This window comes from Cornus florida, unplaced genomic scaffold, assembly GCF_030987335.1.
Source record: "Cornus florida cultivar Cherokee Brave unplaced genomic scaffold, ASM3098733v1 CherokeeBrave_3.0.0_Hap2_Chr05, whole genome shotgun sequence".
NCBI lineage: Eukaryota > Viridiplantae > Streptophyta > Magnoliopsida > Cornales > Cornaceae > Cornus > Cornus florida.
The window spans coordinates 103,231,713-103,258,708 of record NW_026775575.1 but is presented as its reverse complement, the minus strand read 5'-3'; the positions used below and the strand labels follow the sequence as shown (position 1 = coordinate 103,258,708).

The following is a 26,996-nucleotide window of genomic DNA, read 5'->3' as shown; positions in this document are numbered from 1 at the left end:
CTCATCGGCCAAATGATCATTCCGTTCAGTAACAGATCCCTTCGACACAAGATGAGCTCTCAACTCGTTCAAGAGCACAGCAGCTGAAACATCATCAATCCTTATCTTCACATCCCGACCCACACACACAGTAAATCCGTCACTGTTAACATCACACAACCGAGTAGAACCCATCTCAAAATCACCATCGTCACCAGGTCTTTTCTCAAGACCAAGCACCGGCTCCCTTTCAAAAACCGGAGACAAGCATTTTGACACAGAAGACACAACTCTCTTTTTCAGCACCAAGCTCTTTCGAGGATGAAAAGTAGAAGAAGAAGGGAGAGACGGAGAGTGATTAGGCGAATCAAAAGACATACCCGATCCAGATGTGAACTGCGAAACCGGAATCCACTTCTGCTTTTCCTTTCGAGACCATTTTTTGCGCACAGGGGGAAATATCACTTTCTTCTTCATGCGGTGTCCCTGCACCTGTCCCTTAGCACGTCGACTTCTTCTAGAGCCTTCAAGAAGATCTTTGTTCGGCTGAACGTCGATGTTATCAACACCATCACATAAAGGCCCAAACCTGTTGCCCAACACTGGCCCAGAAGAAACATTAATAGAACCTGATCCTTTCTTCAATTCACAACCCACAACAATGGGTCCTTGTCCACAACATACAACATCCAATGATTGGGCCGCACCACCTCCATCTGGCCCAGCAGATGACAAATTTTCTTCATAAATCAGGCCAGGCTTGCCAACCACAGGCCCACAGGAGGGAGAAAATGAGTTGGATCCAGAAGCCTTAACCCTCAGCCCATTATTAGACCCAACTACCGACTTAACCCCAAAATCGGCCTTGCTTTTATTCGGAGCCCAAGAATTTGAAATAAAAGTGGATGCAGCTGTCATCCACTTTGAACGGCCCAATCTTCTACGCCAACCACGTGTAAGGCCTTCAAAACCTCTCCCTCCCACGCGCTTAATTGAAAGGACTCTTAAAAGTCTTGAACGTGGCATGACTCAATTTATTTGCATCCCCATTTATTAAATATTTAAACATATTCATTAAGAGTTAAAGGTAATAATAATTCATATATTCAATCACTTCATTTAGCCGGTTCAAAGTAGTTGAAAAATAGATTCTCTCTTCTTGTTGGACAAACGATGTATTTCTTTAAAATTAGAAATAAATCGTCCAATATTCTATCAATATCTCTTCCAATTTAAAGTAACTGATATCCTCAATTCTTCGAAGTGTCCCCTTCCAATTATGAGAGTTGACGACAATGTTCAAACTTCTTTAAAAAAAAATGTTGGAATTCAATCCTAATAATATCCCAACCATGCCTCGTTGAGTCAAAGTTCCTGACATCCTCAATCTCTTCAAAATGTTGGCTCATTGCAAAAAATTGTGAACATCAGTAGTGGCACTTTTTAAACACTCTAATGTGGAACAAACAATCATGTAATATATATTCCACTGATAACTTGGAGTTCCAAAGTGTCGCGGTGGTTAGTACACTTTGTTTTCCTTTTTGAACTACTATATTACAGAGAAGATAACATAAATTCAAAGCAAGCTCTCACAGCCTTCTACATATATTTCATTGCCTATGAAGCCAATTACTCACTACAAATGTACGTCTCCTATTCAAGTGGAAGTTTCCTCGGAGGACAGCTGCAATTCGAAGAATAGATTGCAAGAAGTAGCCCAAAGTTCCTTTGAAAGTTTGGTGTCGTAAGAAAGTGCAGAAGATTTGATAGTCCTACCATTTCCGCCAAAAAAGTAGACTCCCGATGTTCCCTGAAATCAACAGACAACTAATGGGCTCAAAAACAACAGATCAACTCATACTATCCAGGAAGCGTTTTACCACAATAATAGTTGAACATGGAGCAAAAGCTCAGGTCCTTGTTTGGTGAGTAAATCGCCTCAAGAAATCACAGAGAATCACGGAACCCACTATCCTATGGTACATTTTATCCAACAGCCACCTATCTTTGCCTCAAAAGTCAAAATCTTCTTTCATTTCATTAAGATGTCTCATTTCCACAGTTTTTCTCTTCTTTTTTATTTATTTTTATTTATAGAATGCCCCAAGTTAGACAAGGAAAAATAAACTTAAGCAATTATATTTGTTTCTCCATGTAATTTCAATATCAAAAAAATCTTGACTACTTATTGCCTCACCATCCAGATGAGTAGAGGCTTCTATCCATCATAAACATGGTGAATTTTGTTACTTTCTGTAACTTCATTTAAAAAAGAAAATTAACAGAACTCCACTTTGTCCAGGGACAAAGAAGTAAATCCTGCTCCACAAAATTTGAAGATTATATTGGAAATTAATTGACTCAGGGTGTTGACTGCTGATTTATTTAACATTATTTAATACTAACAGGTCACACACAGTGATGTTGGTTACTGCATTGAGCAGCAACTTTGTTTGCTTTATGAAGAACAACACATATTTATGTTGGACAAAGCATGAGGTTGATCAGTAACTCAGAAAATCACGGGCTGATGTAGGAAGTCCAAGAAAACATGTAAATATTAAACTGAAAAAATAACATGAAAAAACATAATAATAAATAGATGAAATTCCCATGAAGCAACTGCCAATAATTACAGTTAGGAAGAACTTACTGCAGGAGCAAGAGCTGCATCAAGAATAGAATGGACCCCATTCTCAGGGGATTGCAGAAGGCCTAGAAGTTTTAACACCAAAAAAGCCACCTGTGAGAGACAAGAAGGAATCTCTCGCATGATGTTTGTCTTCACTATTCCAGGATCAGCAGCACTTCATCATTGGAAAGACACAAAAATTAAGCAATTGGACGAAATGAAAGCAAGGTAAAAAATATTGCCCTTTCGAGAAGAAACATAACAATGTTATTATACAACTAGAAGACAACATAAAAAATGTACATGGATCAAAACTACCTAAAAACAAAATCATGTTGTCTGAAGCATGACACTAATAGATGACAAGGGCTACACATAAATAATTAGGATACCACATAATGCATAAAGATAAGTATTTTAATGGGATAAATTCCGAAAAATGCTTGATGTATTGTTTCAGAAATTTCATAACTTTCTAAAGAAATCAGCAATTTTAATTAAATGATTTTAAGAAATTTCAATTTTTATAATTTTCTCAAGAAATCATGAATCCCTCTGCCTTTTTCTCCTCTCAACCACACCCCTGGTCTCATCTATTTTCCCACCAAACAGACCAACTAGGATGAAACAGGAACTCCTTTGACATAAATGCACAACAATTTTACACGGTTGAGACAATTAGGTAGAACAAACCAACATTTGTTTCTGAAACACGTCAAAGCAATTTTGCATTTCTTTTAAATATTTCCAGCCACACAATAAATAACTAAATAAGCAAAAAATAAAATCTATTACCATACAAGTAAATCCCTATTCATAAATTTACTTTATTTTTAATATTTTTTTAAAAAAGTACTAGCTAAGTAGAAAACAAAGAATATAAAACACATACCTAACGGAAACTTGATGAGATTTTCCCACCAGGACAAATTGACGATGAAGCTCATATGAAAACAGAAGTAGGCATGCTATCAACAGAAGCTTGGCATTTGTTAGTTAGAAACGATTTAATGAAATATCAAGAAAACATTATATGTGACGCATGCAGCTTACCTTTCGAATACTCATAAATATGAGCATAAGGATAACATTCTAGTTTTGAGAAAAGCTTCCCAGAAACAGTTGCCTTGTCAACCTGTATGTCAAATACTGACAGAAAAAAAAAAAAAAAATCAATTTTCATTTTATTAGAGTATGGCCTGTAAGAGTTAATCACCATGTAAATAGGATGCAACAAGAGGAACTATTTTATCATATTTTGTCTGTTGGAGACACCAACACGTATGTCAGACAACTTTTTAGGCACTGACATCCGTACCACAGTTTATTTTCTCCAAGGCACACCATGTAACACGCTTTATGTATCAGAAGCTAACAGTAACATCCATACAGGGTCCTAGATACAAGTGTAAAGGAATAAAAGCAATGATCAACAAGAGTGAAGAAGAAAGGCCTAAACTGAGCTGACAAATGTCAGAATACAAGGTTATCTCGTCTCAGTGAGGTTCATATGCAAGTTATCGTCAAAAACCAAAACAACTGACTATTTAATGAAATTTTCTTCAACATATCATAAAATCTCACCATTCCGATGTGTAAAGGAAGTGACGTTAACAATCCGGGAAGGAGCAGGGCTGTTTTCCAGAAGCGGTAGTAGAACTTTGGTGAGACAAAATGCAGCAATATAATTGGTTCCCATCATCCTGAAAAAGATAGGAATGACTATTAGCATGCAATACAGAGTTCTTCAGGAACATAAGAACCTCTGATGCAGAACAAAACAGCACAGAGAATAAGATGCTTTATTTACTTTAATTGGCATGCCACAGTCCAAAGTCACTTTTTACATGTAAAAAAACCAATGCCAACATTTTAGTGCATGGTAAAAAGATGAACACAATCCAATTAGGGGTTAAAGCTTTTAAGGATTAAGTTGAAAGAGCAAGATCCGGCTACATTTAGTTCTAAAAGCACCAACTTTACCGATAACTCTGCTTAGTTCTACGCAACACTATACAAATCAAAAACGTAACAGAAAGAACTTGGTGTCACGTGGTCTTCATGTCTGGTCAAGATGGAACTACACATGGTAAAGTTGTACTTTTCGTTCATGCGTGTCTGTGTTGCAAGTAAAAACTTCTAATGTTAATTGAGCAGCACAGTGAAGCCAACAAATTTTGAAAAAGGCAGATAAATATATGGAAATAATTACATATCATTGCCCTCAGCGGTGGATCTGCCTGATGCTGCCAGTATCCCAGCATTATTTATCAGAAGTTGAATTGAAGAATGCATATCTGAATCCAAAAGCCACTGCTGAAGGGAGTCTTTAAAGTTCAGGATGGACTGAAAGGATGATAAATCAACTTCAAAAGCTTTGAGATCAGCACCTCTGTTTCGTTTTCTGATATTAGATATAGCCTGCAACAACCAGGAAAGATGATCAAGAAAAGAAGAAAGTGGAAAGACATACAGATAGCAGTAACCTAAGTACACGCACTACACCTTAGACAAGAGATGAGATGATCTTCCTGCTGCAGGCATCAAACGAATTCCAGTTACACATCTGATATTTTGCCAAAATAAGAAGAGTTTGTAGAGATGGAAGAGCAAATGGTTCTTCAGTGATCTAAATAGCAAGGAAACAACCACAATGTAGACATCTATTAATTCTGTCAGATCAACAAATGAAAAGCAGTTGTGCTTTATAGAAGATGACTTCTTCTTCTTTATTTTTATAACTTCATTAAAAAAATAAAAATAAAAAGCATTGCCTAAGCATCCAGAACAACAACAATATTTTAGGTGCTGTTTAATAAAAATGAAAATTTCAAGTACTAAATTTTAAGCACTGAAATTTCAAGTGCTGAATATATTAATTTGAAAACCTGTTTGATAATGTTTTAATTTTAAGCACTAAATTCATTAAGATTGTTTGTTATATACAAAAGCTGAAGTCTAAAAGTTGTACAAATTACATTTTTGCCCTCAATATCAGGTACTTATAACAATTTTATATTTATAATATAAAAATATTAATAAAACAACCACATTCACTCAATGAAATATATCAATTTAACAATGAATATTAATGTCAAATCTAATCATAAAAAAGTATAATTCTTATCTAAAAATAGAATTATATTATATAAATAAATTGATGAAAATTTAAAATATATGGGTTTTGGATTACATAACATTTATGTAGGATATCGAAAAGGGTGTTACAAAGATTAAAGAAAGTAAAATTTAAAATATATGCGTTTTGGATTACATAGTATTTATGTAGGGTATTGAAAAGGGTGTTACAAAGAAAGTGCGTGAAAAAGAATTTTTATCTAGGAATAGAATTCTATTATATAAATAAGTGATGAAAATTTAAAATATATGGGTTTTGGATTACATAATATTTATGTATGGTATTGAAAAGGGTGGTAAAAATATTAAAGAAAGTAGGTGAAAAATATTTCTTATCTAGGAATAAATTCCATTATATAAATAATTGCGTTCTATAGTGAATCAATCTAGTTATGCCAAATGTAACGAACATAAGATAAAATCAAGAATCACGGCAGAAAAGTAAACACATCACACAAAAAACACAAAGATTTATACGTGATTTGGCAACAACCTACATTCACGGTTGAGCTCCGACAAAAGTTTTCACTATGTGTAAAATCGGAGATTACAAGTTTTCAGCCCCTCACTCTATTTCTGTACGAATTTCAGAGTCTCTCTCTTCCACCACTCCAAACCCTAAGCACCCTTATATATCGTGCTACAAGAGACTAATTAGGGTCCACGACTCATGAGTAAAAAGGGTTCAAAAATTTATCGTCGGGTACCAAATTCGGGTCACAACATCACAAATCTGAATAGGTAACCTAAAGAGCCCGTGTTTAAAAGATAATAAGTAGAATTATTATTTTATTTTATTTGGGAATTTGGTAAATTTTTTCTTTCTTTTTTTTTAAAGATTTTGTTCTATTATGTAAAAGTAAAAAAAAATAATAATAACAACCAACCAAATATATATAAAAGAGTTTTTCAACGAGAGAACTCACTTTGTTTCCAGACGCAGAGAGAAATCGCAGAGAGAAGCCTTACAGAAATTGCAGAGAGAAGCCTTACAGAAATCACAGAGAGAAGCCTAGAAGAGAGAATGTGATTATTTGGGGGTAGAGTAGTCATTCAAAAATTAGTTTTAAAACCTAAACACTTATCGTCTTCTGCGATAAGCGATAACTAACCTTTTTATTGCTTAAAAAATTGGCCTCTTTTAAGTGGTACTTACCATGTCAAGTGATATCCTAAAATTTTATCAAAAGCAATTATTCTTAAAATTCACTTACCGTCTTCTGCATTCAGAGTTGAATTAGGAAATCAAACAGGCCCTTATGCTAGTTAGATTGAATGGAAGCACCACCAAGGACCACCACTAAGGCCTTGGGTAATGCAAATCATTTCAAACCCAGCAAGGAGATGCCACTACAATGTGTGGTAAAAAAAGAGCAGATCTTGGGAGGAGATACCAAAGCAGGTTGCATTTCATGAAAATGTGTATAGCATCAGGAAGGATATAATGTTGGAATTTTTTGATGGCAAAAATTGAGGCAAGACAGTGCCTCTACATAAGAGAATAGCAAGTTTCTGCAACACGAACAATGCTCATTGTGTAATGAACAGGCCTTTCTTGTCCATCTATTTCTTAGCCAGCAGAGTTCTAATAGATCTTGGGGTCGAGTAAGAACAGTGGCTACCTATAAGGTTCTACAGCGGCTGCTGGATAATAAAGGGCCCTTTAAACTCCATTAAAAGTCCGTTGGTTACCCTGATCCAATAGCAGGGGGACATAGCCCTTACAAGAGTACCAGTGATGGCAGGTATGAAATGCCAAAGAAAGGAAACTTTTTTTTCTAAAAATTTCTTCAATTGCTTATGCGAGGTCTGAGATCGTTCCAAGTATTGATATGCCTAGAGAGTTATACTCCTTCAAATATGAAGGAGTGTAATTCTCTAGGTTAGGCATGCTTGTGCAGAGGTTAGAGAGCTGCAGCAAACTAGAGAAGAGCCTTGGCCTTGCAAGTGTTGATATGCCTCAAAGAATATTTACTAAGCGGGTGCAATTGTAAAAATAGTGAAATTAGCAACTCATGTAATCATAGTGGGAGATTGATTGATGATGGTGCAAGTGAGGCGGTTATAGGAGTCGGCTCAACTGGTGTGGTGCCAATGACGATGACAGAGAATGTAGCATCCATCTCAAACCAACTGGTCTGGTGCCAATGATGATGACAGAGAATGTAGCATCCATCGCAGACCAACCGCTAGAATATCCACATCTAGCACCCCAAAAGCCCGCTAGAATATCCACATCTAGCACCCCAAAAGCATCGTTTTATGATCTCTCCTAAAATCAGGAGCACATAACCCAATAGATCACCATTATTCATTGCCCTAAATAATTGTTGATTTACCACACTTTTTCAGGGGCAGAACATAGGTTGCGATGGCAGGATAATAATAGACTCATAAGAGGCAAATATAATAGTCAATCAAGTCATTAAGCTGGCCCTGGTTTGCCGACTAGCAATTGCCTGACAGGTCCACCATGAAAGTTGTTTTTCGCAAAATATGAAGGTATTACATGTAACACACAAAATTGAACTAACTAAAATACCACAAACATCTGTATGAAAATATAAAATTGAGGAGGAAGACAAGAAGAGTACCAAGAACAACGAAGAAGCCTTCCCTTGAAAGAGCATCTGCTGCAGCGGCACCCAAACCAGACGTCGCCTGCAATCAGTAACCCCACCAAACAAACAAATATAAGAATTCCAAATTTAGTGAAATCGTCGCCTGGAAATTAGTCGTAAAGAGAAAGGAAGGAGATAGTTGATTTACGCCGGTGATGACGCATACGGGTCTTCCGTGAGCAGGGGCGGCGGAGGAGGAAGTTCCCGGTGGTGGCACCGGACGCGGAGAACAACGAGGGTATGACCCGGAATTTGGGGAGAGAAACGTTTGAGCGAACAAATGTAAATAGGAGAGGATGATAGAGAGAGTCCATAAAACCGCCATCCTCCAGAATTCGACTGTGCAAGCGAAATGCAGAGCCTCCCGCAACTCCTTCATCGCCATCTCGTTGGGTCTGTGGAGAACGCTGTGCTCGTCTCCCTCTACTTGGAAATACACTGAAAACTGTGCGCTAGTGAGAGACAATTGGGCCGGGCTCAAGGCTGTGCATTCCACCAGGCTATTTAAGTGATGCGCTATAGCGCTCCACATGGTCATAACGCCTCCCGGCCCTTCCAACATTGTGTTGATACGGTTAGGCCCATTACCTGTTGGTTAAGCTATACAATTTATACTCCTATGTAAAAAAGAAACTATTTTTTTTTTTTTTTAAATTATTGAAATGTAATTTTAATTTATTGAAAAGACTATCTATTATTGAATTGTAATTTATTGAGGTCTCTATTTATTGTTTTTCTTTCAAAGCTAATAATAAGAGATATCATTAAAAAAAAAAAAAAAAAAAATTGCAAAGTTAGTTTGTGATTGTCTTGTTGAATAATTTTATTTATTTTTTATTAAAATAATAGTTAATATATACAAATTGGTCCGATTGTGACAAATTCGAATTTTAAAAGAAGTAAGTGGAATTAAAGGAAAGAAGTGTAAAAATTAAAAGTGCACATGATTTAAATGGTAAGTAGTAGATTTGGTTTTTAATCAAATTGAAACAAAACCAAACATAACTATATAAATCAAGTCAATCCAAACCATAAAAAGAACATTTTGGATTTTTAAAATTTTTTTTTCTAGTTAACATTTTGGAATGTTTCGATTAAATTAATTGAATTTACATTGTACTAGAGTCCAACAATAGTTATATTAATTAAATTAAGTCTTACTTAAATTAATTTTTATGGCCTAGATATAATCAAATTTATTTACTAGTTGAAATTGCATTTTTAGTTTCTAGAAAATGCTAGTATCACATTAATTAGGTAATAACTAATATTATAAATAATATTTTATTAATATAGGGTTAAGTGTAAAAAATTCCCTTAAATTATTGCCCTTTTGCAAATAACCTCCTTGAACTAAAAACCACCCTTGAATTATTAATTTGTTGAAATTAAGGACAAATCCACCACAAAAGACTATTTTACCCTTATTCATTAAAATTTTCATTTCTTATTAAATTATTTTTATTATATTTTCTCTTATGTAAATATTAATTATATTATTTACCTTAATTTTATTTTTAGTATCAATTTATCATAAAAATGAAAAAATAGATAAATAGATTTGTAACTACCATTTTCTAAATTGATTAACTTATTATTTAAACTTTATTATTTATAATAAAATTTATTATAACCAATCTAAATATTTTTGTCATAAAAAATATCATTTTTTTCATACAATATATTGATGAAAATTTAATAAAATACTTTTGAAAAAAATACCTTCTTTTCATGTAATATATTCATTAAAAATTAAAAAATAAATTAATTTTTTTAAAAAATTGTACTAAAATTTTTTATTTAAATAATTAATTAAAAATTTTAAAGGAAAATTTATGCAAATTTTATGAAAATATCTCATCAAATTAATATGAAATTTTTCATAATTTATTTAGATAAGAAAAATATATTAAATGTAATTCAATAAGATGGGGCATTATGGTCATTTAATGAAATATAGTATAGTAGTTGGGGGTATGTTGCAATAAAAATGAGATCATTTAGAGAGTTTTATACACAAAATATAGTTAAAGGGGTTATTTGCAAATACAAATATAGTTCAACAATTTTTTTTGCATTTTACCCATTAATATATTAATGTGAATGACATTAACCATTCCTTAATATGAAAAATTGATTCGGTTCCTTTTGGTTTTTAGTCTTCTATAAAATTTGAAATGATTTGCATTAGATTGATGGTTTTAACGAATTTACATGCATCCCCACTTAAGGATGTCAATTTTTACCGCCCCACCGGGGCTCCACCCCGTCCCGCCCCATTAATAATGGATATGGGAATACTTTTTATACCGTTGGGGCGGGCATGGATACAAATTTTGTACCCGTTGTGGGTCACGAGGCGGGTAAGGGTTTAGTACACATATCATAAGGGCCTCGCCCCGCCCCATCCCGCTAAGCATATAACTATATTATATATATATATAATATTAATAACTTATTTTAGCAGCTTACTGAGTTGCCCATCTCTTACATCATAATTTTGGATGTAAACTTGGTATTAAATTTGTTTTTGTTTTGGTTATGGTGGAAGTTGAAGTTTAGGACTTTTTGTGATTTGGTTTTTATTTTTGTTGGGATACATAATTTCATTTATGTTGTGCCATTCCCAGGCTTTCCACATTTAAATAGCACGAGCTTAAGTTCCAAAACGTGGGAGAAAAAAATTTGTTAACGGGGCGGGCACGGGGCACAGTATTTCCCAACGGAGCGGGGCTGGACATGAAAATCTAACTCGTCGCGGGTCTCGGGGCAGGCATGGACTTGACAAAAATTAAAAGGGGCGGGGCAGGATTTAGGAAAACCTGCTCCAAACTCGCCCCGTTGCCATCCCTATCCCCACTCAATATATCCAAAAAAAAAAAAAAAAACAAAAAAGAGTTTCCGAAAAGATAAATAATCTTCTTAAAAAAAGGAAAAGAAAAAAAAAAAAAGAGAAAAAGAATTAGAATAAAATAAAATAAAATTCTGTTTCTTAAGCCCAAGCCATTTCCGATCCCAGATTGACACAACACAAAACCAGACCAGTTCAGCTCGCGCATAAACACAAAGTTAGCAGTGGAGTGGAGTACATAAACGGGGTTGTACATTATTCGCAAGTAAACGACATTATGGGTTGCTCAAGTCGAAGAAGTTGATCGATTGTTCTCCTGAATGGCAGCATCGTCCTCCCTGATTAGGTCATGGAGGACGGCGTTTCTGACCCTCAGGGACGAAACCCTAAACTCTCCGCCGCGCAACACCGTCGCCAACCTCCTTCACCATCACATTTTCTCCCAATCCGACAATTTGATCGCCGCCGCCCCCAACTTGCCTCCTCACGAGGTAACAAGCATCCTCAATTTACTTATTATTATTATTATTATTATTATTATTGTTTAAATCATTCAGAATCGACGAAATGGACCTGTACAGCTCAGTCTCTCTTTGTTTTAGGTTACATCCGACGTGATGTTTCTGTTGGAATTGGTTCGACATACTTCTGATTCTGAAGGCAATGACGATTTGATCGATACCTTTACGCTTTCATGCCACCTGGTAATAATATTTACTTTTTCGTTTATAGGCGGCCTTGTTAATTTAGGTCGCATTTGATGGCAATTTCAGTTTTTTATTCCCTTTTAAACCAGTTTGCGAATCAGTTGTTTTCGTTTATTCATTGATTCTCTAAAACTGGAAAAGAATACTTGATGGTCACAATTGTTTTTAATTTCCGAGAAAGGGAATAGAAAAGGCAGAAAAAGATATCTGTTCACTTGCATCTTGCTAGCAACTAGCAAGTACAATATTCACACACACTGACACACACTCTTTCTCTGATAAAACGTTAATTTAAACCAGGACATCACTCTAGCAGTCACCTGATTTTTAGCAATCCTTCACCGTATGCAAGAATAACCATAGCACCAACAAACACTTACGGTGCAATCTTCGGTATTCTTCCATAATTAAAAGAAAGTTTCAATGGTGAGCAAAGGTTAGGGAAAGCATGAACAATTAGATTTGCGACAAAGAGATATACTGGGGAATCGTGGACAGAAAAAGGGTTGAAATGCACTTGTTTGAAAGGCAATAGGTTGCTGGAATTGCTGAAAATTGGTTGTTGGAAATTCTGGACGACTAGTACTCTAGTGTTTTTGGTGTGAAATTAAAGGCTATGGCTATGAACAGTAATCCACAAACAGCAATTGAGATAAAAAGAAGAGAAGAGAACAGAAGTAGAAGAATTTACGAGTCACCTATATTTCTTTAGGGTTCACCCCTAAGGTTAGGTATTATCATAAATTAGTCAATCTCAAATTCTATTGCATAGAAATATTATTTGGATATTTATTGGCTGCTGCAATTCTCATACTTTGACCAGAAATAGGGCCTCAAAAACTACGAAAAATCTATCAAAGACTATGTATGAAGACTTACTAAAATTATTTTACCAAAATAAGATTTATGAATCTAGCTTGTGCCCAACAATATAGAAATTATTAAAGCATCACTGACACCTAAAAAAAATGAAGGGTTAATTCCACCTACACCCCCTGAGGTTTGCCAATATGCCACTTACACCCCCTCTACGTTTCATAATTCAACCTACCTCCCTTGAAGTTTGGGTTTACGTATTAAGTTACCCCCTGCCGTTAAGTAACTGATGGTTTGTGCTGATGTTAGCAGGAAAAATGGATAGAAGGTCAATTTTGCCCTTCCAATCCTTGAAATGATATTTTTAACCTTATTGACTATTGCAGAATTACAAAACTACCATTGACCTATTAACTCTAAAATACAACAATGCCCTTCACTTAGGCACGTACATATATATATGTGTGCATATATTAGTTGTGTTTATTATTTATGGTTGGAAATGGAGGGTTGGTAATGGTTCTGAGATCAATTTATGGACATACACTTTGCTCCCTCAATGAAATACTACCTGACTCAATTCTGAGATAATATTATCATTATATTGTAGGCAATGGAAAGAAGCAAACAGTTGGGTAGTATTTCATTCATTCATTTGATTCAATTTTGCAATGAAAAAAAAATTCATCTAAGGTACACTCATCTAATGGCTGAAGAAACTCAAGTACTAGATGAAATCCTAATGCAAAAGAACAATTAATTCATTTCATTCCATCCAAGACAAAGGCCAGTATAGTATGCCATATAATGGCTACAAAAACATACCAACCTAAACCATAAACACAAGTTACAAAACATATTGTTCTTTCAAGTTGCAAAAACAAACCAACACAAACATAATGCAAAATACTAACAAACATCATTTTTCAACATTACAATTGTCCCATATGACACATACTGCCAAATGAAGTCTTCATTTTATGTACTTCTTGGATTCTGAGATCCTCCAACCCATTTCCTTTGGCTCCCCATTGGGCAAATACAGGTATGTATTTCCCTTTCTGTGGTAAACTAATTTGTGCACCTGTTCCTTTATGTGGTCCTAGTGAGGGTCCTCTTCCTTGTGCATTTGATGGACCTGCAATCCCTTTTCCTTTATCTACATTTGGAGCAGCAAAACCACTTCCTCTCTTTGACTGTTACACATAACTAAAAACATATATTAAGACAAAGAAATGAATTAGTTTTCTATTAAACAAAGCCATTACAAGATACCTGTTGTGTGTTTGGCCCTGATTGGGCTGCTCCTTGACTTCCTATTCCTTTTGTTTGTGCATTTGTTGGATCTGCAGTCCCTTTTCCTCTTTGTACAACACTTGGAGCAATTGAACCACTTCCTCTTGACTTTCACACATAACACAAACAGATATGTTAAGACATATAAATAAATTAGTTTTTTATTAAACAAAGCCATTACAAGATACCTGTTGTGTGTTTGGCCTTGATTGGGCTCTTCCTTGACTTTCTATTCCTCTAGTTTGTGCATTTGTTGGACCTCCAATCCCTTTTCTTCTCTGTACACTTGGAGCAACAGAACCACTTCCTCTATGCGACTGTCAGATATAACAAAAAACATATGTTAAGACATAGAAATGAATTAGTTTTCAATTAAAACAAAACCATTACAAATACCCGTTGTATCCCTTTTCCTTTCTGTTGTGTGCTTAGCCTTGATTGAGCTGCCCTTTGACTTCCTTTTCCTATTGAACTTGGAGTTGCATACTCTCCTCTCTATGATGGGACTGACTTTTTCTGCTCTGTGATGGCACTTAGCTCCCACTCTCTCTTGTAGCTTCTTTTTCCTAACAGTAAGATATATAAGTATATTAATGATTCATGAGATAAAAAAATAAGTAAGGCTCAAGTTTATAAGTATATGAAATTCAAGCAAGGCTCAAGTTTATAACAGTACATTTTATGAACTAGACTGGAAAAGAAAAAAAAAAAAAAAAAAAAAACTACTACTATTTAATAACAACACATTTTATGAACTGAGCTGGGGAAATTTTTTTAAAATAAAACAACAACAACAACTATTACTCTATAATATGCGTGAAAATGCAACTTCCTTCAGAAAAAAGATAAAAAAAAACCAGTTCAGATCCAAAAACAATGTCTCAATGGAGTTATGCAAAAATTCATTAGCATAAGAAATTATTTGTGATGATGGAGATCTATGATAAGCTATCAGAAAGTCTCAATTGCTTCATTGATGTGCCAGAGCAAGAGAAACGACTACAAATACACCAAAATATTGCTCTAGAAAACTCTACAGATTTCATAACACAATAATTAAGTGAAACTAAATGATAAGTTTAAACATCATTCAATGATAGACACAATTTATCTTAATTTATAAACCCCAGCCATTAAAATATAAAAAATTTAAAGAAGTCATTCATATATGGCAATCCGAACATTGACGCAATAATATTGATAAATTAGAAAGCAAACCCACCATACAGAAAATGAGGAAATTGTGCAAGTGTGTTGAAAGAAAAAGAAAAAAGAAAGCACAAAAAATATAACTCGGGAAAAAGAAAAAAGAAGGCACAGAAAACATATAAATTCAAATAATTATAAAAAAAAACCTAAATTTCATAACAATAATTATGAAAGTAATACAAGTCATATATTGATGGTTTATAATAGTAAAGCCTAAAATCTTAACAAGAAACCCTAATTGCAAGTCAACGTCATAGTCAGAAAACCTAGTTTGCGATCAATATAATCAAAACAGAAAAACCAAAATCATAACAACAAACCCTAAAATCTAAACAGGCAAACAACGTTTTATACATACCTCGTGCTCAGAAAGCCCTAATCGCAATCGTTCATAGTCACCAAGCCCTAATAGCGATCATTCTTCAAATCAAACCCTGTTTCGCTCTGATTACGTTCTTCGTTTGGTTTGATTACATGATTTGAAGCAAAGAAATCACACAAAATAGGGTTGTGTCTCTCTCTTTCTCACTGTCTCTTGCCTTCTCTCTTTATCGTATTTGGGTTTTGTGTATGGAACCAAAAAAATGAAGTGTTGGGATCACTTTAGTAACAACTAAAGTTCAGTCCGGTAATTTTACTCTTAGATATACCTTTATATAAATATTAATATATAATTCATGGGCAATATCGTAAAATTGCTCATTTCCGTTAGTAAAGTAGACGGTCGTCACTGGCAAGGGTGGTGGGTGGAATTATGAAATGTTGAGGGGGTGTAAGTAGAATATTGACAAACCTCAGGGGGTGTAGGTGGAATTAACCCAAAAATAAAAAAACACAGGTTACCTCGTCTCTCTCTATCCATTTAGACCTCACTATCTTTCACTTTCCTCAAGTTTGTCAAGTACCCTTTTTATCTCCCTTCTTGAACGTATAAATCCTGTTTCGCACTTATTTTTCATCAATTAGTATAAGGTTGCGCAAAAGGGAAATCCCAATTCATTGGGCCTTTCGATACAATCAAATAGAAATCCCCAAGGGCGCCATATTCTAGGAGCCCAAACAAACTTGCTTGTAGTGCTGGAATGAAGAAGAATCAAAATCTGTTCAGTAGCGTCTTTTATTAAAATGAGCATAAAATAAGATTCGACTTGCCACCATGGGTGCTTCCTTTTGGACTGAAAGGTCTTCTCTATTGACATGGGACCCAAACTCTTAACTTTCCACAATGCCACCTCTAATCTCTTTCTAGCTTTAGTCTTCAATACAATCCTTATCCTTAATTGGCACGGACTTATTGCTTTAGCTTTTCACAACACCATGTTGCGGGAGATTCGGTAGGGAATGACATCGTCAGTGGAGAAGGATTGTTTGGTGTCATTTTGGGCAGGAGAGTGGTGGTTGGTCCTCCCATCCAGTCTTTATTGAGGGAGGCGTCGGCGTGTGAAAATTCATTCAGAAGGGGTGGGATGTCTTTTCCTCACACATCAGATTCAAGGTTCGTGATGGTAGGCGTGTTCATTTTTAGGAGGATTTATGGTGTGGAAATCAGTTGTTGTCTCATTCCTTTCCTAGACTTTATAGTATTGCCGAAAATTGGCACGCCTGCGTAGCTGACTGTTATCGGCTTGATAGTAGTGGGGTTACGTGGGATGTGCGTTTTAGGTGTTCTTTTCAGGATTGGGAGATGGACGAGGTATGTGTTTTTTTGGATTTGTTGTATCAGCAGAGGGATGTTGGCAGAGGTACTGATGACATTTTGTGGGTCCCCCCCACCTATGGTAGATTTGGTGTTCGGTCCATGTTCTTTTGTCTGTCCAATTTCGTTGGTCATGATTTCCCATGAAACACTATATGGCCTTCTAAGGCTCCACTTAGAGTCGCATTCTTTGTTTGGACTGCCGTCTGGGGCAAGATTTTGACGTTGGACAATTTGAGAAAGAGAGGTAACACTGTTGTTAATTGGTGTTGTTTATGTAAAACAGACGGTGAGTCTGTGGATCACATTCTTATGCATTGTCTTGTGGCATGATTGTTTGAACCTGATCTTCGGTAGTTTTGGCCTACATTGGGTAATGCCTCAGTCCTCCATAGGGTGAAAAGTCACGCTCGTGACTATTGGAGGATAGTTCCACACTGTGTTTGGTGGTGTATATGGAGAGAGAGGAATAACATAAATTTTAAAGGAAAGATGCCCTGTTTCTGGTTAATTAACATCAATTAATTAATGCTTGGAGAAGATGCCCTGTTTCTGGTTATGCTCGTGATTTTTGGAGGGTCGCCCCACATTGTGTTTGGTGGTGTATTTGGAGAGAGAGTAATAACATAAACTTTGAAGGGAAGGAATCGTCTTTTGCAAACCTTAAGTCTTTTATCCTACGCTCTCTTTTCTGTTATGTCAGAGGCAGCGCTTGCTCCTCGATCGATGACTTTTTTGTTCTATTGGACTCTGTTGGTTCGTAGGTTTGGCTTTTGCTCTTTCGTTTTTGTGTATTAGGGACGCGTTCCCCTTTTGAATGTTTTTCTAATATATTTTTACTTATAAAAAAAAACATAAATTTTAAAGGAAAGGAATCGTCTTTGGCGACCTTGAAAATTCATATTCTTCGTTCTATTTTCTATTATGTGAGAGGAAGCACTTTCTCCTCGACTGATGACTTAGTTGATCTTTTGGACTCTATTGGTCCTTAGGTTCAACTTTTGTTTTTTGTATTTGGGACACGTTCCCCTTTTGAACGCTCTTTTAATCGACTTTTACTTATTAAAAAAAAAAAAAAAATGCTTTTCACAAAACCATGTATGTTCCCCTTTTGAACGCTTTCTAATATATTCTTACTGATTAAAAAAAAAAAAATGTTAAAGATTTCACTGTTTGAAGGTCCCAAGTAGAATGAGTGCCTTGAATCAATAATCTAGCTGTATTTTGTTTTGTTTTGGTTTTTTTGTTGTTGTTGTTGCATAATCTTGATTAACTAGTGGGTCTTATTACTTAGGGTGCTTCTATGCTTAGTTTAGAATTAGTAATGGTGTAATTCTTGGATCTTTGAGGCGAGGGCTTACCGAATTTCTCAAAGTTGAGGACTATCACAAAAGAAATACAAGATACAAGGAATACAAAAGAAACATGTAAGGGCTTGAATGAGATTTGTAAGCAAAGGGTTATATTCTGACATATCTACACCCACATAGTTATATTAGTTAGAAATATAATTTGTCAAATTCCACTAATTACGCCCACTAATTATTTTAATAATTACGCGGTCAAATCCCACTAATTATGACAATAATTACACGGTCAAATCCCTATAATTACGCCCACAAATCCCATGATTTTAGGCTAACACATCTCAGCTAACACTTCCCTTCAAGTTGGTGCGTGGATATCTGAGACGTCTAACTTAGATAATGCATCTTCAAACATGATCTTCCTAACACCCTTCGTCAGAATTTCTGCAAGCTTCAGAGTGCAAAGCTGATCGGAGATGATTTTTTCTCAGATGAAGTGCCGACCAACTAATCAAAGTGTCTCCTGAGACATAAACAACCAACCATGTCTCCTCAGACCGTAAACAACTAACCATGTCTTCTTTGATCATAAATAACCAATAATGTCTCCTCAGACCATTTCCCTTCATACACATGTTTGAAATTTGTAGATGGAAGAAAAATGTTATATTTTGACAACACCCGCGTATTTTTATTAGTCAGAAATATATTTACAATAATTACATGGTCAAATCCCACTAATTATGACAATAATCACTCCCACTAGTTACGCCCTCAAATCCCACAATTATAGGCTAACATATCTCGGCTAACAATTACGTAGGACTTAGCAGAAATGGATGTTCTTTTATGTGTTCAGGTCACATTACAATTGTTTTCCTAAATGTTGCATTACAATTGAAAATATCAAATATTTGCTATTGGCAGGATTATTTTTGGTAATTCATATTGAATTCAAGTTTATTGTTGGTGGTGCAATGGCTAAAGGTTAGGTTGATAAGCATATGCGAATTTAAATTTGAATGAGAGCAAACACTTTGTGCAAAACAATGCCAAGCATTAGGTATACCTTTAGTTCGTCTGTACAGGGAGTTGCAATGATCCTTTCTAGGATCTGTTATCACACCACACATGGAGATTTGTGACGTAAGCAGAAGCGATAAATTTGTTTATAAGTAACGGGTTACTTTGAATCCATAAAGTAGGGTGTCTTGAATCCATAAAATGAAGGATAAATTCAGAGAAATTTGATATTTGTATTGATAATTGAATGAATAAAATTGATTCTGCACTTTGCAATACATATATTTATAAGAAAAGTAAAAACTTAGTTACCAAGAAGCTTAATCCTACAAGGAAACTAATAGAATAAGAAAATTAAAACATAAGAAAACTACCTAAACTTAAATTCTCTCAAAATTAAAAACAAACAAATAAATAAAAATACTCCTACTAAAACTGTCCTACATCAGTTTGTCCATGGATCGATATGTGGAGGGTTCCCTCCATGAACAAACTCTTGAAATGTTAAGTCATTCCCTGCTACAGAAGAGGTGTATGATGCCTTGCGTAAACGGGGCTAAAACTGGGTAATGCCCTTTTAGACTAATAGGAGAGACTACTATTTATAGCACAAATGATGTGCTATCATGGTGTCATTTCCTGGATAGTGATAAGAATTGCCGTTTTGGGACCTTAATAGGTCACAAGAGAATGTAACCAGACAATAGAGGTAGAATTTTTCAAAATCCAACTGATAGAAAGTGATAGTAATTTGTTTTAATACGCTAAGGAATTTTATGGTGCTTGAGCTTGAGGTACTTGCTTCTATATGTTGTGGCGACCTATGTGGGCGGGTGTGCGAGACACTGGCAGACTATCACACTGGGCGAGTTACAGGTGCACAATCCCACACCGCCTGGGTGTGGAAAAGGCAAGTGCTATATGTAGATTCAATACCCTTCTATGACACAACGTGTTTTAAAGTCGTGAACCCATTAGAACACCGGAATTAAGTGTATTTAACCTGGAGTAGTACCAGGATGGGTGACCCTTGGGAAGTCTCTGGTTCGGGGGAGCCAAAAGCAGACAATATTGTGTCTGGCTAGGGGGAGGGTTGTTACAAATGGTATCAGAGCGTGATCCAGCCAAAAGTGTGGCCAATGGGGACGTTGGGCCCCAAAAGGGGGGTGATTGTGGCGACCTATGTGGGCGAGTGCGAGACATTGGCAGGCTACCACATTGGGCGAGCTCCTCGTGCACAATCCCACATCGTTTGGGCGCGGAAAAGGCAAGTTCTATATGTAGATTCAACATCCTTCTATGACACAATGTGTTTTAAAGCCGTGATGGCCGTGAACTCGTCAGAACTCCGGAGTTAAGCGTGCGCTGGAGTAGTACCAGGATGGGTGACCCCCTGGGAAGTCTCTGGTCTGGGGGAGCCAAAAGCGGACAATATTGTACTTTTCCATAACTGGCACTATGGTTAATTAGAAGTTGAAGAACAATTTCTTTTTGGATCCAATTCCAACTGCGTATGAGAGATGAATTTTTTCACAAATGCTGGAAACTTATTGCTATTATTATTATTATTATTATTATTATTATTATTATAATTTGACATTTAGCAAATAGTCGACCACATTCATTTAAGAGTTTTTTGATATCAAGTTTGGGTCCCTCCATCCTTGATCAATATCTCATCTGTTGTGTCTGTGTGCATGCCTGGTAGATTTAAATGTCCATTAACTGATACGATGGCCTTACAAATTCTTCCTCACGGAATTAGTATTTAGAATGATAATATTTGATCAGTGTAGATCACTTTTAATAATAATTAAGATGCACCCGTTTGTGCTGAAGGAAAATGCAAGTTTTAGCTTTACACTGTTTTTTGTGGGTGACTATTAACATTCTTGCTGTGCATGCTCAAAATCTGTATCTCACTGTTCTTCTTTGTTGCAGATCCATTATCTTAGCCGTCTTGTTTCCCTTGAAATAAATTCATCTTCGTGGACACTCGTGCTTGATTCCTATGGAAGGATGATGGAGATTTTTAGTGGCAAAGCTAGTACAAAGAGAGTGTTTTTAGGGAATGTTAGTGTAATTAGAGCTATAAAGCAATGTTTAGAGACTATAAAGTTAGTTCTCCTATCCTTCTTTTTTTGAATACTCATTTATGCCATGCATCATTGTTTAGGTATGTGGACAATTTCCTCTAGTTGTTTTGTTCCTATGGTATCACTTAAGAAAAGGCCAAAGTATTTGCATCTTAGGGAAGGCCTGTCAGTTGTAAGTTATAACTTGTTCTAAGTTCGGTTCAGCTTCAGATCTAGTGAATCTTTTCCCATTATTTTTGTCACCTCTCTTTAGAGTTGCTCATGCATGCTGCATGTAGCTGCTGCTTCTTTTTTTTTTTTTTTTTTTGAAATATATGCTGAGGCTTATTATGACCTTTTTATTTCAGATGTCTTATTTGTGTGTATCAAAGAAAATGTTCACTATCAGAAAATACACAATTATTGAATTTCCTTCTCAGCACAGTTGCATCCTCCCATGCTGAGTTATTCTGCTCATCTTACTTGAGTGGCAACCGAACTTGTGCTGCTGAATTTGGAAACAGAATGCCTAGATACAACAGTTTATGGGAAGTTCAGACTGTTGCGTTCACTATGATTGGTGAAGTTTTTTCAAGAGTTGGGTCTTCTTTCCCCCTTGAAACCTGGCAGTCAACAATTGAGGTAGGCATACTCGTCTTGGTTGACATTGATAACATCCATTTGTAATGGTTGGCTTACTTTTGTTTGTTGTAAATTAGGTTCTTAAAAAAGTTATGGATGTCTTAGCATCTAGGAACCTGCTTGTGGAAGACAATGTCATGGCCAGGTATCCTCCTTTCTTCCCTTGCCATCAAATGTTGCTTATATTTTCAGTTCCTTTATGAATTTGTCAACCATATGATTTGTTGTGGCACTTCTTCTTTGCAGGTTTTATACTTCACTTCTGCATTGCCTGCACTTGGTTCTTGTAGATCCTAAAGGACCCCTTTCAGACCATGTAAGTAAATGCATTCAGCTTTTTCAAAGAAAAAAAGAAAATGCACTGTGTCATGGGATTTTAGATCAAGTATTTGCCACACACACACACACACACGCACACATATATATATACAGGCTTTGTTTTTCACACTTATGGTTATAAAATATTTTTACAGGTGGCGGGTTTTGTAGCAGCTTTGCGGATGTTTTTTGTCTATGGCCTTACTAAAAGACCCAAACTTATGTGTCCAATAGCTGGTCATAAGAAGGAACTTACTTCAATGAGTCTTAAGTTAGATTCAGTAGAATCTAGTAAGTTAGATCGTGGTCCATATAGGCCTCCTCACTTGCGCAAAAAAGGCCGGGATAATCTGCAGCAGCCGAAAACTTGGGAATCTTCGAGTTTCTCGGATCATGAATCTTCTATAATTGATCATACATCATCAGATTCAGATTACAGTGACAGTGATGGATCAGCAAAAGATGCTGACAGCATTTGCAGCTCTAAGGCTAGAGTGGCTGCCATTGTTTGCATACAGGTAGGCTCACAACAACTTATATTTTACACTATACTCATATCCTGGTGGTTTATAGATTGTTCAAATTGCTGTTTGGATGTCTCTTGGATAACATACTTCTCAATTTTCTGGTACTGCTTGAATAACGTAATTAGTACCTTTATTTTCCCCTTCTCAAGGCAAAGATAATTAACTCACTTGATAGGAAGTTTTTCTGGCTAGATTTCAGTGTGGTGATCAAACATTTGCACAATGCTTGTCCAGATTTGTTACTACAAACTTTAGAGTCAAGTGAGATTCATAGTTGAGAAAATTAAGTTGGTGAGCTAGACCTTTTGCTTAAGGCCACTTGATGTGTCCTATGTTTTGTTCTTATCCATAAAGTTCCCAAGATGTTATTTCTCGTGTTGTGATTTTATTCTTTTGAACACAGATTGGAGAGTGATGATCTTTAATTAATTGCATCTTTCCAAATATCAGGCTTTTCAGTTTTTCCCTCTGGCCACAAAAAAACGTAATTTGAATATCTCTTTCTGTTTTCATAGTAAAAAGTATTTCCTTCAAGTTCAAGAACTGATCATCTTGCAGTTCTGCATTAGAAATCATGTCAGATCATTATACTGAGTATGCAGTCATCAACAAGTTAAGAATGGTTTTTGAAGTTGGAGATTGAGTTTTTATAGGAGAGACCTCTACCCCCAATTAAACTGAATGTATATAGTCTCCAAACCGCTAGAGGTGTATTGGAGAAAAAAGAGTTGAAGGAATTGATGTTGGATTATAATACAAGTATGAAGTGCAGCATTACCCAATGTATGTCCCACTTATACAGGGTGCTGGGAGGGGAAGATTGGAATGCCCAACCTTTGGCATTATTTTGCACAAAGTGGCTGTTTTAAGACTAGAATTTGCAAACTTAGTTTTGTCAGTCCAAGCTGTTACCATCACACTAGGTAATGATCCCCGTTTATTATCGATAGTATGCCCTGAAAGATTTATGTAAAGAAAAATGTTACTAAGGATTGAAAACAATTAATTCGTTAAGTGTTAATACATTTCACCCTTGAATTTGGTGAAGGATCTTTGTCGAGCTGATCCCAAATCTTTTACTGCCCAATGGACAATGCTATTGCCCTCCAGTGATGTGCTACAGCCAAGGTGAGACATTATATTTCCTCCTTTCCTAACTGAACTATAATGCTTATTTATTATTCATTTTAATTGCTTATGTTCTTGGATCCCAGTTTTCTCAATCTTCATTTCTTTACATAACTCTTTCAGGAAGTATGAAGCAACTTTAATGACATGCTTACTATTTGATCCATACTTAAAGGTATAATTTCTGAATTTTCTGTTATATATGGTTGATATCAACAGTTTCATTCTTTTTGAATCATTTTTACACGTGCAAAGTATACCCAGTAACCCAGGTCTCTTTGTTACTTGTTCAATGATCCATCAAATGTATTTGCTCCATCAAGGAGGAGTTATTTTCATGAATTTGTTTGTACTTACTCATGTTTCTCCAAGCGTCCATGTTTCACTTTGAGGTACCTAGTCATGCTTTAACTTACATGTTTCACTTTGTGGTACCTAGGCACGGATTGCATCTGCCTCTACCCTTGCGACAATGTTGGATGGACCTGCATCTGTTTTTCTCCAGGTAGCGGAATACAAGGAAACCACTAAATGTGGATCTTTTACAGCACTTTCGAGCTCCCTTGGTTACATACTAATGCAACTTCATGCAGGTATTTGAGATGCATTTGGCTATATTATGCATTTTATTTTGGTGCAAGCCGAACCTCCTCTTTGGTGCCTTATTTTAGTCCCCGTTTTACTCGTATAGTGTTTCTCTGCATAATAAATTTTCATTGTTTAATTACTCAATTATTATCATTGTTATTTATGGTGTAGGTATTTTGTACTTAATCCAGCATGAAACTCATAGCGGTTTGCTGGCGTCCTTGTTCAAAATTCTCATCCTTCTGATATCATCCACACCGTAAGAATCACTCTCTCACAGGCACAATTTTTTGTTTTTCCTATTTAATAAACCATGTTGGTTTTGTTAGTGCTATTTCTCACATTCTGGCTAAAGTAGGAGATGGAGATCAGGGTACTCAAGTGATTTTTGTTCCACCTTCCCCAACTTCTCAAAACAGGGCTCAATAAATAGATTAAATCCACCTTCCCCAACTTCTGCTTAGGCTTCACTGCCTACCTCTAAGGCGCCATATGCAACAATGGCCACATCTACAAGCTCTCTCTCCCTGTTTTCCTCTGCCTTACTCATTCTATCCATCCATCATCATTGCATTCTTCTGTGTTAATCATCAAACCCTACATGGAAATACTCACTTGCTATAGACATATCGATACCCCCCAACCATGCCATTATCATCTGTGTTTATCGCTGGCTGGAGCTATCCATTAGTGTGTGAGATCCCTCGACTTGGAATCAGAATGGAATGCTACCAGAGATGCCTTTTTCCTATGGGTACAAGGTTCCTATATGCTCTCTGCCACAACGCGTGGGAAGTAGGTCCAGTGGGGTACCAGTGGTTAATACCCTTTGATTGATATTTGATTGCTTTACGGAAGAAAATTATAGGGAAAATGTTGCAAAAACATGAGTTGTAGAATAGTTATTAACATTGTAATATTTTGATTCCTCCTTTGTTCTCATGTTTAAGTGAAGGTCGATGGAATATGTTTCAGATTCAATGTGCTGGAATTGATTTGTTGACGGAGAGAATGGGGCAAAAATTAAGACAATGGTTTTTATGATTTAAAAAAAAATATTGAATGGTCAACTAAAAATATTTTAACTCAACTTCCGCTAACACCATCTAGCGACAAGGTTTGACAAAGGAGGATAGTGTAATTTTTGAGAACATAGGGGAGAACGGTGTATGTTCAATTGACCACAGGGGAGGTCGGCATTATTTACCCAAGAATCAATTCTTGCCTATTCAGTCTCGTCTTGTCATCTTGAAATCACAGATTATGGACCAAACCTTAGCCTCTTCACTAAGTCTTCTTCAAATGGTAATGGAATTGATCAACAGGCGTATAGGGTTAATCTTCATTAAATCTCGCAGGGAACTCTTTTAGTAGTTATATAATAGAATTATAATAATTGAAATGACTGAATTCAGTCATAGAAATAATTTATTCCCATCCAATCAACTGAGTGCCAACCAAGCACTTTGATAAGTCTTAACAATTCCAATTTTATACTTTGAATACTAATATTCATTTGATCCCGTTTAGAAATGTATGCATGTACCTGTTTAACCGTACTTGCAATTGTGATCGTTCTACAGATATTCAAGAATGCCTGGGGAGTTGTTGCAAACTGTAATCTCGTCTCTTCGGGCAAGGATTGAAGAGGGCTTTCCGTTTAGAAGTGATCAGACTGGTCTGAAGGTTAGTATTGTTCAAATATAATATCTGGATCTTTCTAAGATGAGGGATGGCAAATAGTGAGCTATATTGGTTGGCTGTTCTGCCTTATCTTGCGCATATTGGGATGGGGGAGATTAGTGGCAAGTCAGTGTAGAACATGGTTGCTACCTTTTGTCTGGTTCTGGGATACAGTGTGGCTTCAATTTTCTAGCCAATTTAAATGTCTAAAACTTAGTTTACAATATTTTGACTCTTAAGACTATTGAAATAGCAATGCCATCACTTGTATGGAGTCCTTCAATAACGTCATATTTTTTAATAAATATTCAATGCGGACCAGGTCATATCTGCCAATTAACACATCAGTATTGTTTAACAGAGCAGCTTCATTATATCATTTCCTTAGTTGTTTGAAAGGGATGATTCCTGTGTTTGAAATTTTTTCGATATAGTAGCGGCTCCCACTTCAGTCTGATATTGTCCTACCTTAGTGGTGCTTTACTATCCCCAGGGTATAACCAATAAAAGATAAAGTTTGAACTGCACTCATTACACAGTAATACCTGTGCTGCTGGGAAAGGAACAAAATTTGATTAAAATGGAAAGGTTCATGAAACCAGACCAGGAGGAATGTTGAAATATGCGCTGAGCCTATCCTGCCGTGTCCCTCCCTGCTTGTGTGATGCATTTATGTAGACATATGCTTAACTTATAGTTATCCCAGACCTGTTATTTTCCATGTGGCCTGTGCCTATCTTTAATATCTATACTACCA

General features: G+C 35.9%; 2 protein-coding genes across 5 annotated transcripts in view; one reads left to right on the top strand and one right to left on the bottom strand.

Moving 5' to 3' along the window:
• Positions 1–1,437: 1,437 nt before the first annotated feature.
• LOC132308110 (short-chain dehydrogenase TIC 32, chloroplastic-like) lies at positions 1,438–8,830 on the bottom strand. 3 transcript variants are annotated; one of them, XM_059806100.1, is made up of 10 exons: positions 8,522–8,830; positions 8,347–8,413; positions 6,679–6,764; positions 5,120–5,180; positions 4,827–5,035; positions 4,199–4,317; positions 3,668–3,763; positions 3,507–3,582; positions 2,636–2,789; positions 1,438–1,792 (listed from the first exon to the last, which is right to left on the bottom strand). In XM_059806100.1, exons 2-10 carry the CDS (start codon positions 8,380–8,382, stop codon positions 1,640–1,642), a joined length of 990 nt encoding a protein of 329 aa, XP_059662083.1. In that variant the 5' UTR covers positions 8,383–8,413; positions 8,522–8,830; the 3' UTR covers positions 1,438–1,639. The 3 variants fall into 3 exon arrangements, with proteins under 3 accessions (XP_059662083.1, XP_059662082.1, XP_059662081.1); XM_059806099.1 differs by lacking the exon at positions 6,679–6,764 and having other exon boundaries at positions 5,120–5,145; XM_059806098.1 differs by lacking the exon at positions 6,679–6,764 and having other exon boundaries at positions 5,120–5,148; positions 8,522–8,829.
• Positions 8,831–11,371: 2,541 nt separating this feature from the next.
• The window catches only part of LOC132308109 (uncharacterized), a 43,690-nt gene continuing 28,065 nt past the window's right edge, over positions 11,372–26,996 (top strand). The window contains exons 1-12 of one of the 2 annotated variants that reach the window (XM_059806096.1): positions 11,372–11,715; positions 11,827–11,928; positions 21,220–21,395; positions 21,722–21,995; positions 22,073–22,140; positions 22,242–22,311; positions 22,469–22,831; positions 23,889–23,968; positions 24,092–24,143; positions 24,408–24,561; positions 24,728–24,815; positions 26,140–26,242. In XM_059806096.1, the coding sequence (XP_059662079.1) occupies positions 11,545–11,715; positions 11,827–11,928; positions 21,220–21,395; positions 21,722–21,995; positions 22,073–22,140; positions 22,242–22,311; positions 22,469–22,831; positions 23,889–23,968; positions 24,092–24,143; positions 24,408–24,561; positions 24,728–24,815; positions 26,140–26,242 (1,701 nt within the window). In that variant the 5' untranslated portion in view covers positions 11,372–11,544. Of the gene's footprint in view, positions 11,716–11,826; positions 11,929–21,219; positions 21,396–21,528; positions 21,547–21,721; positions 21,996–22,072; positions 22,141–22,241; positions 22,312–22,468; positions 22,832–23,888; positions 23,969–24,091; positions 24,144–24,407; positions 24,562–24,727; positions 24,816–26,139; positions 26,243–26,996 lie in introns of those variants that run through there. The other variant, XM_059806097.1, reaches the window with a different exon arrangement.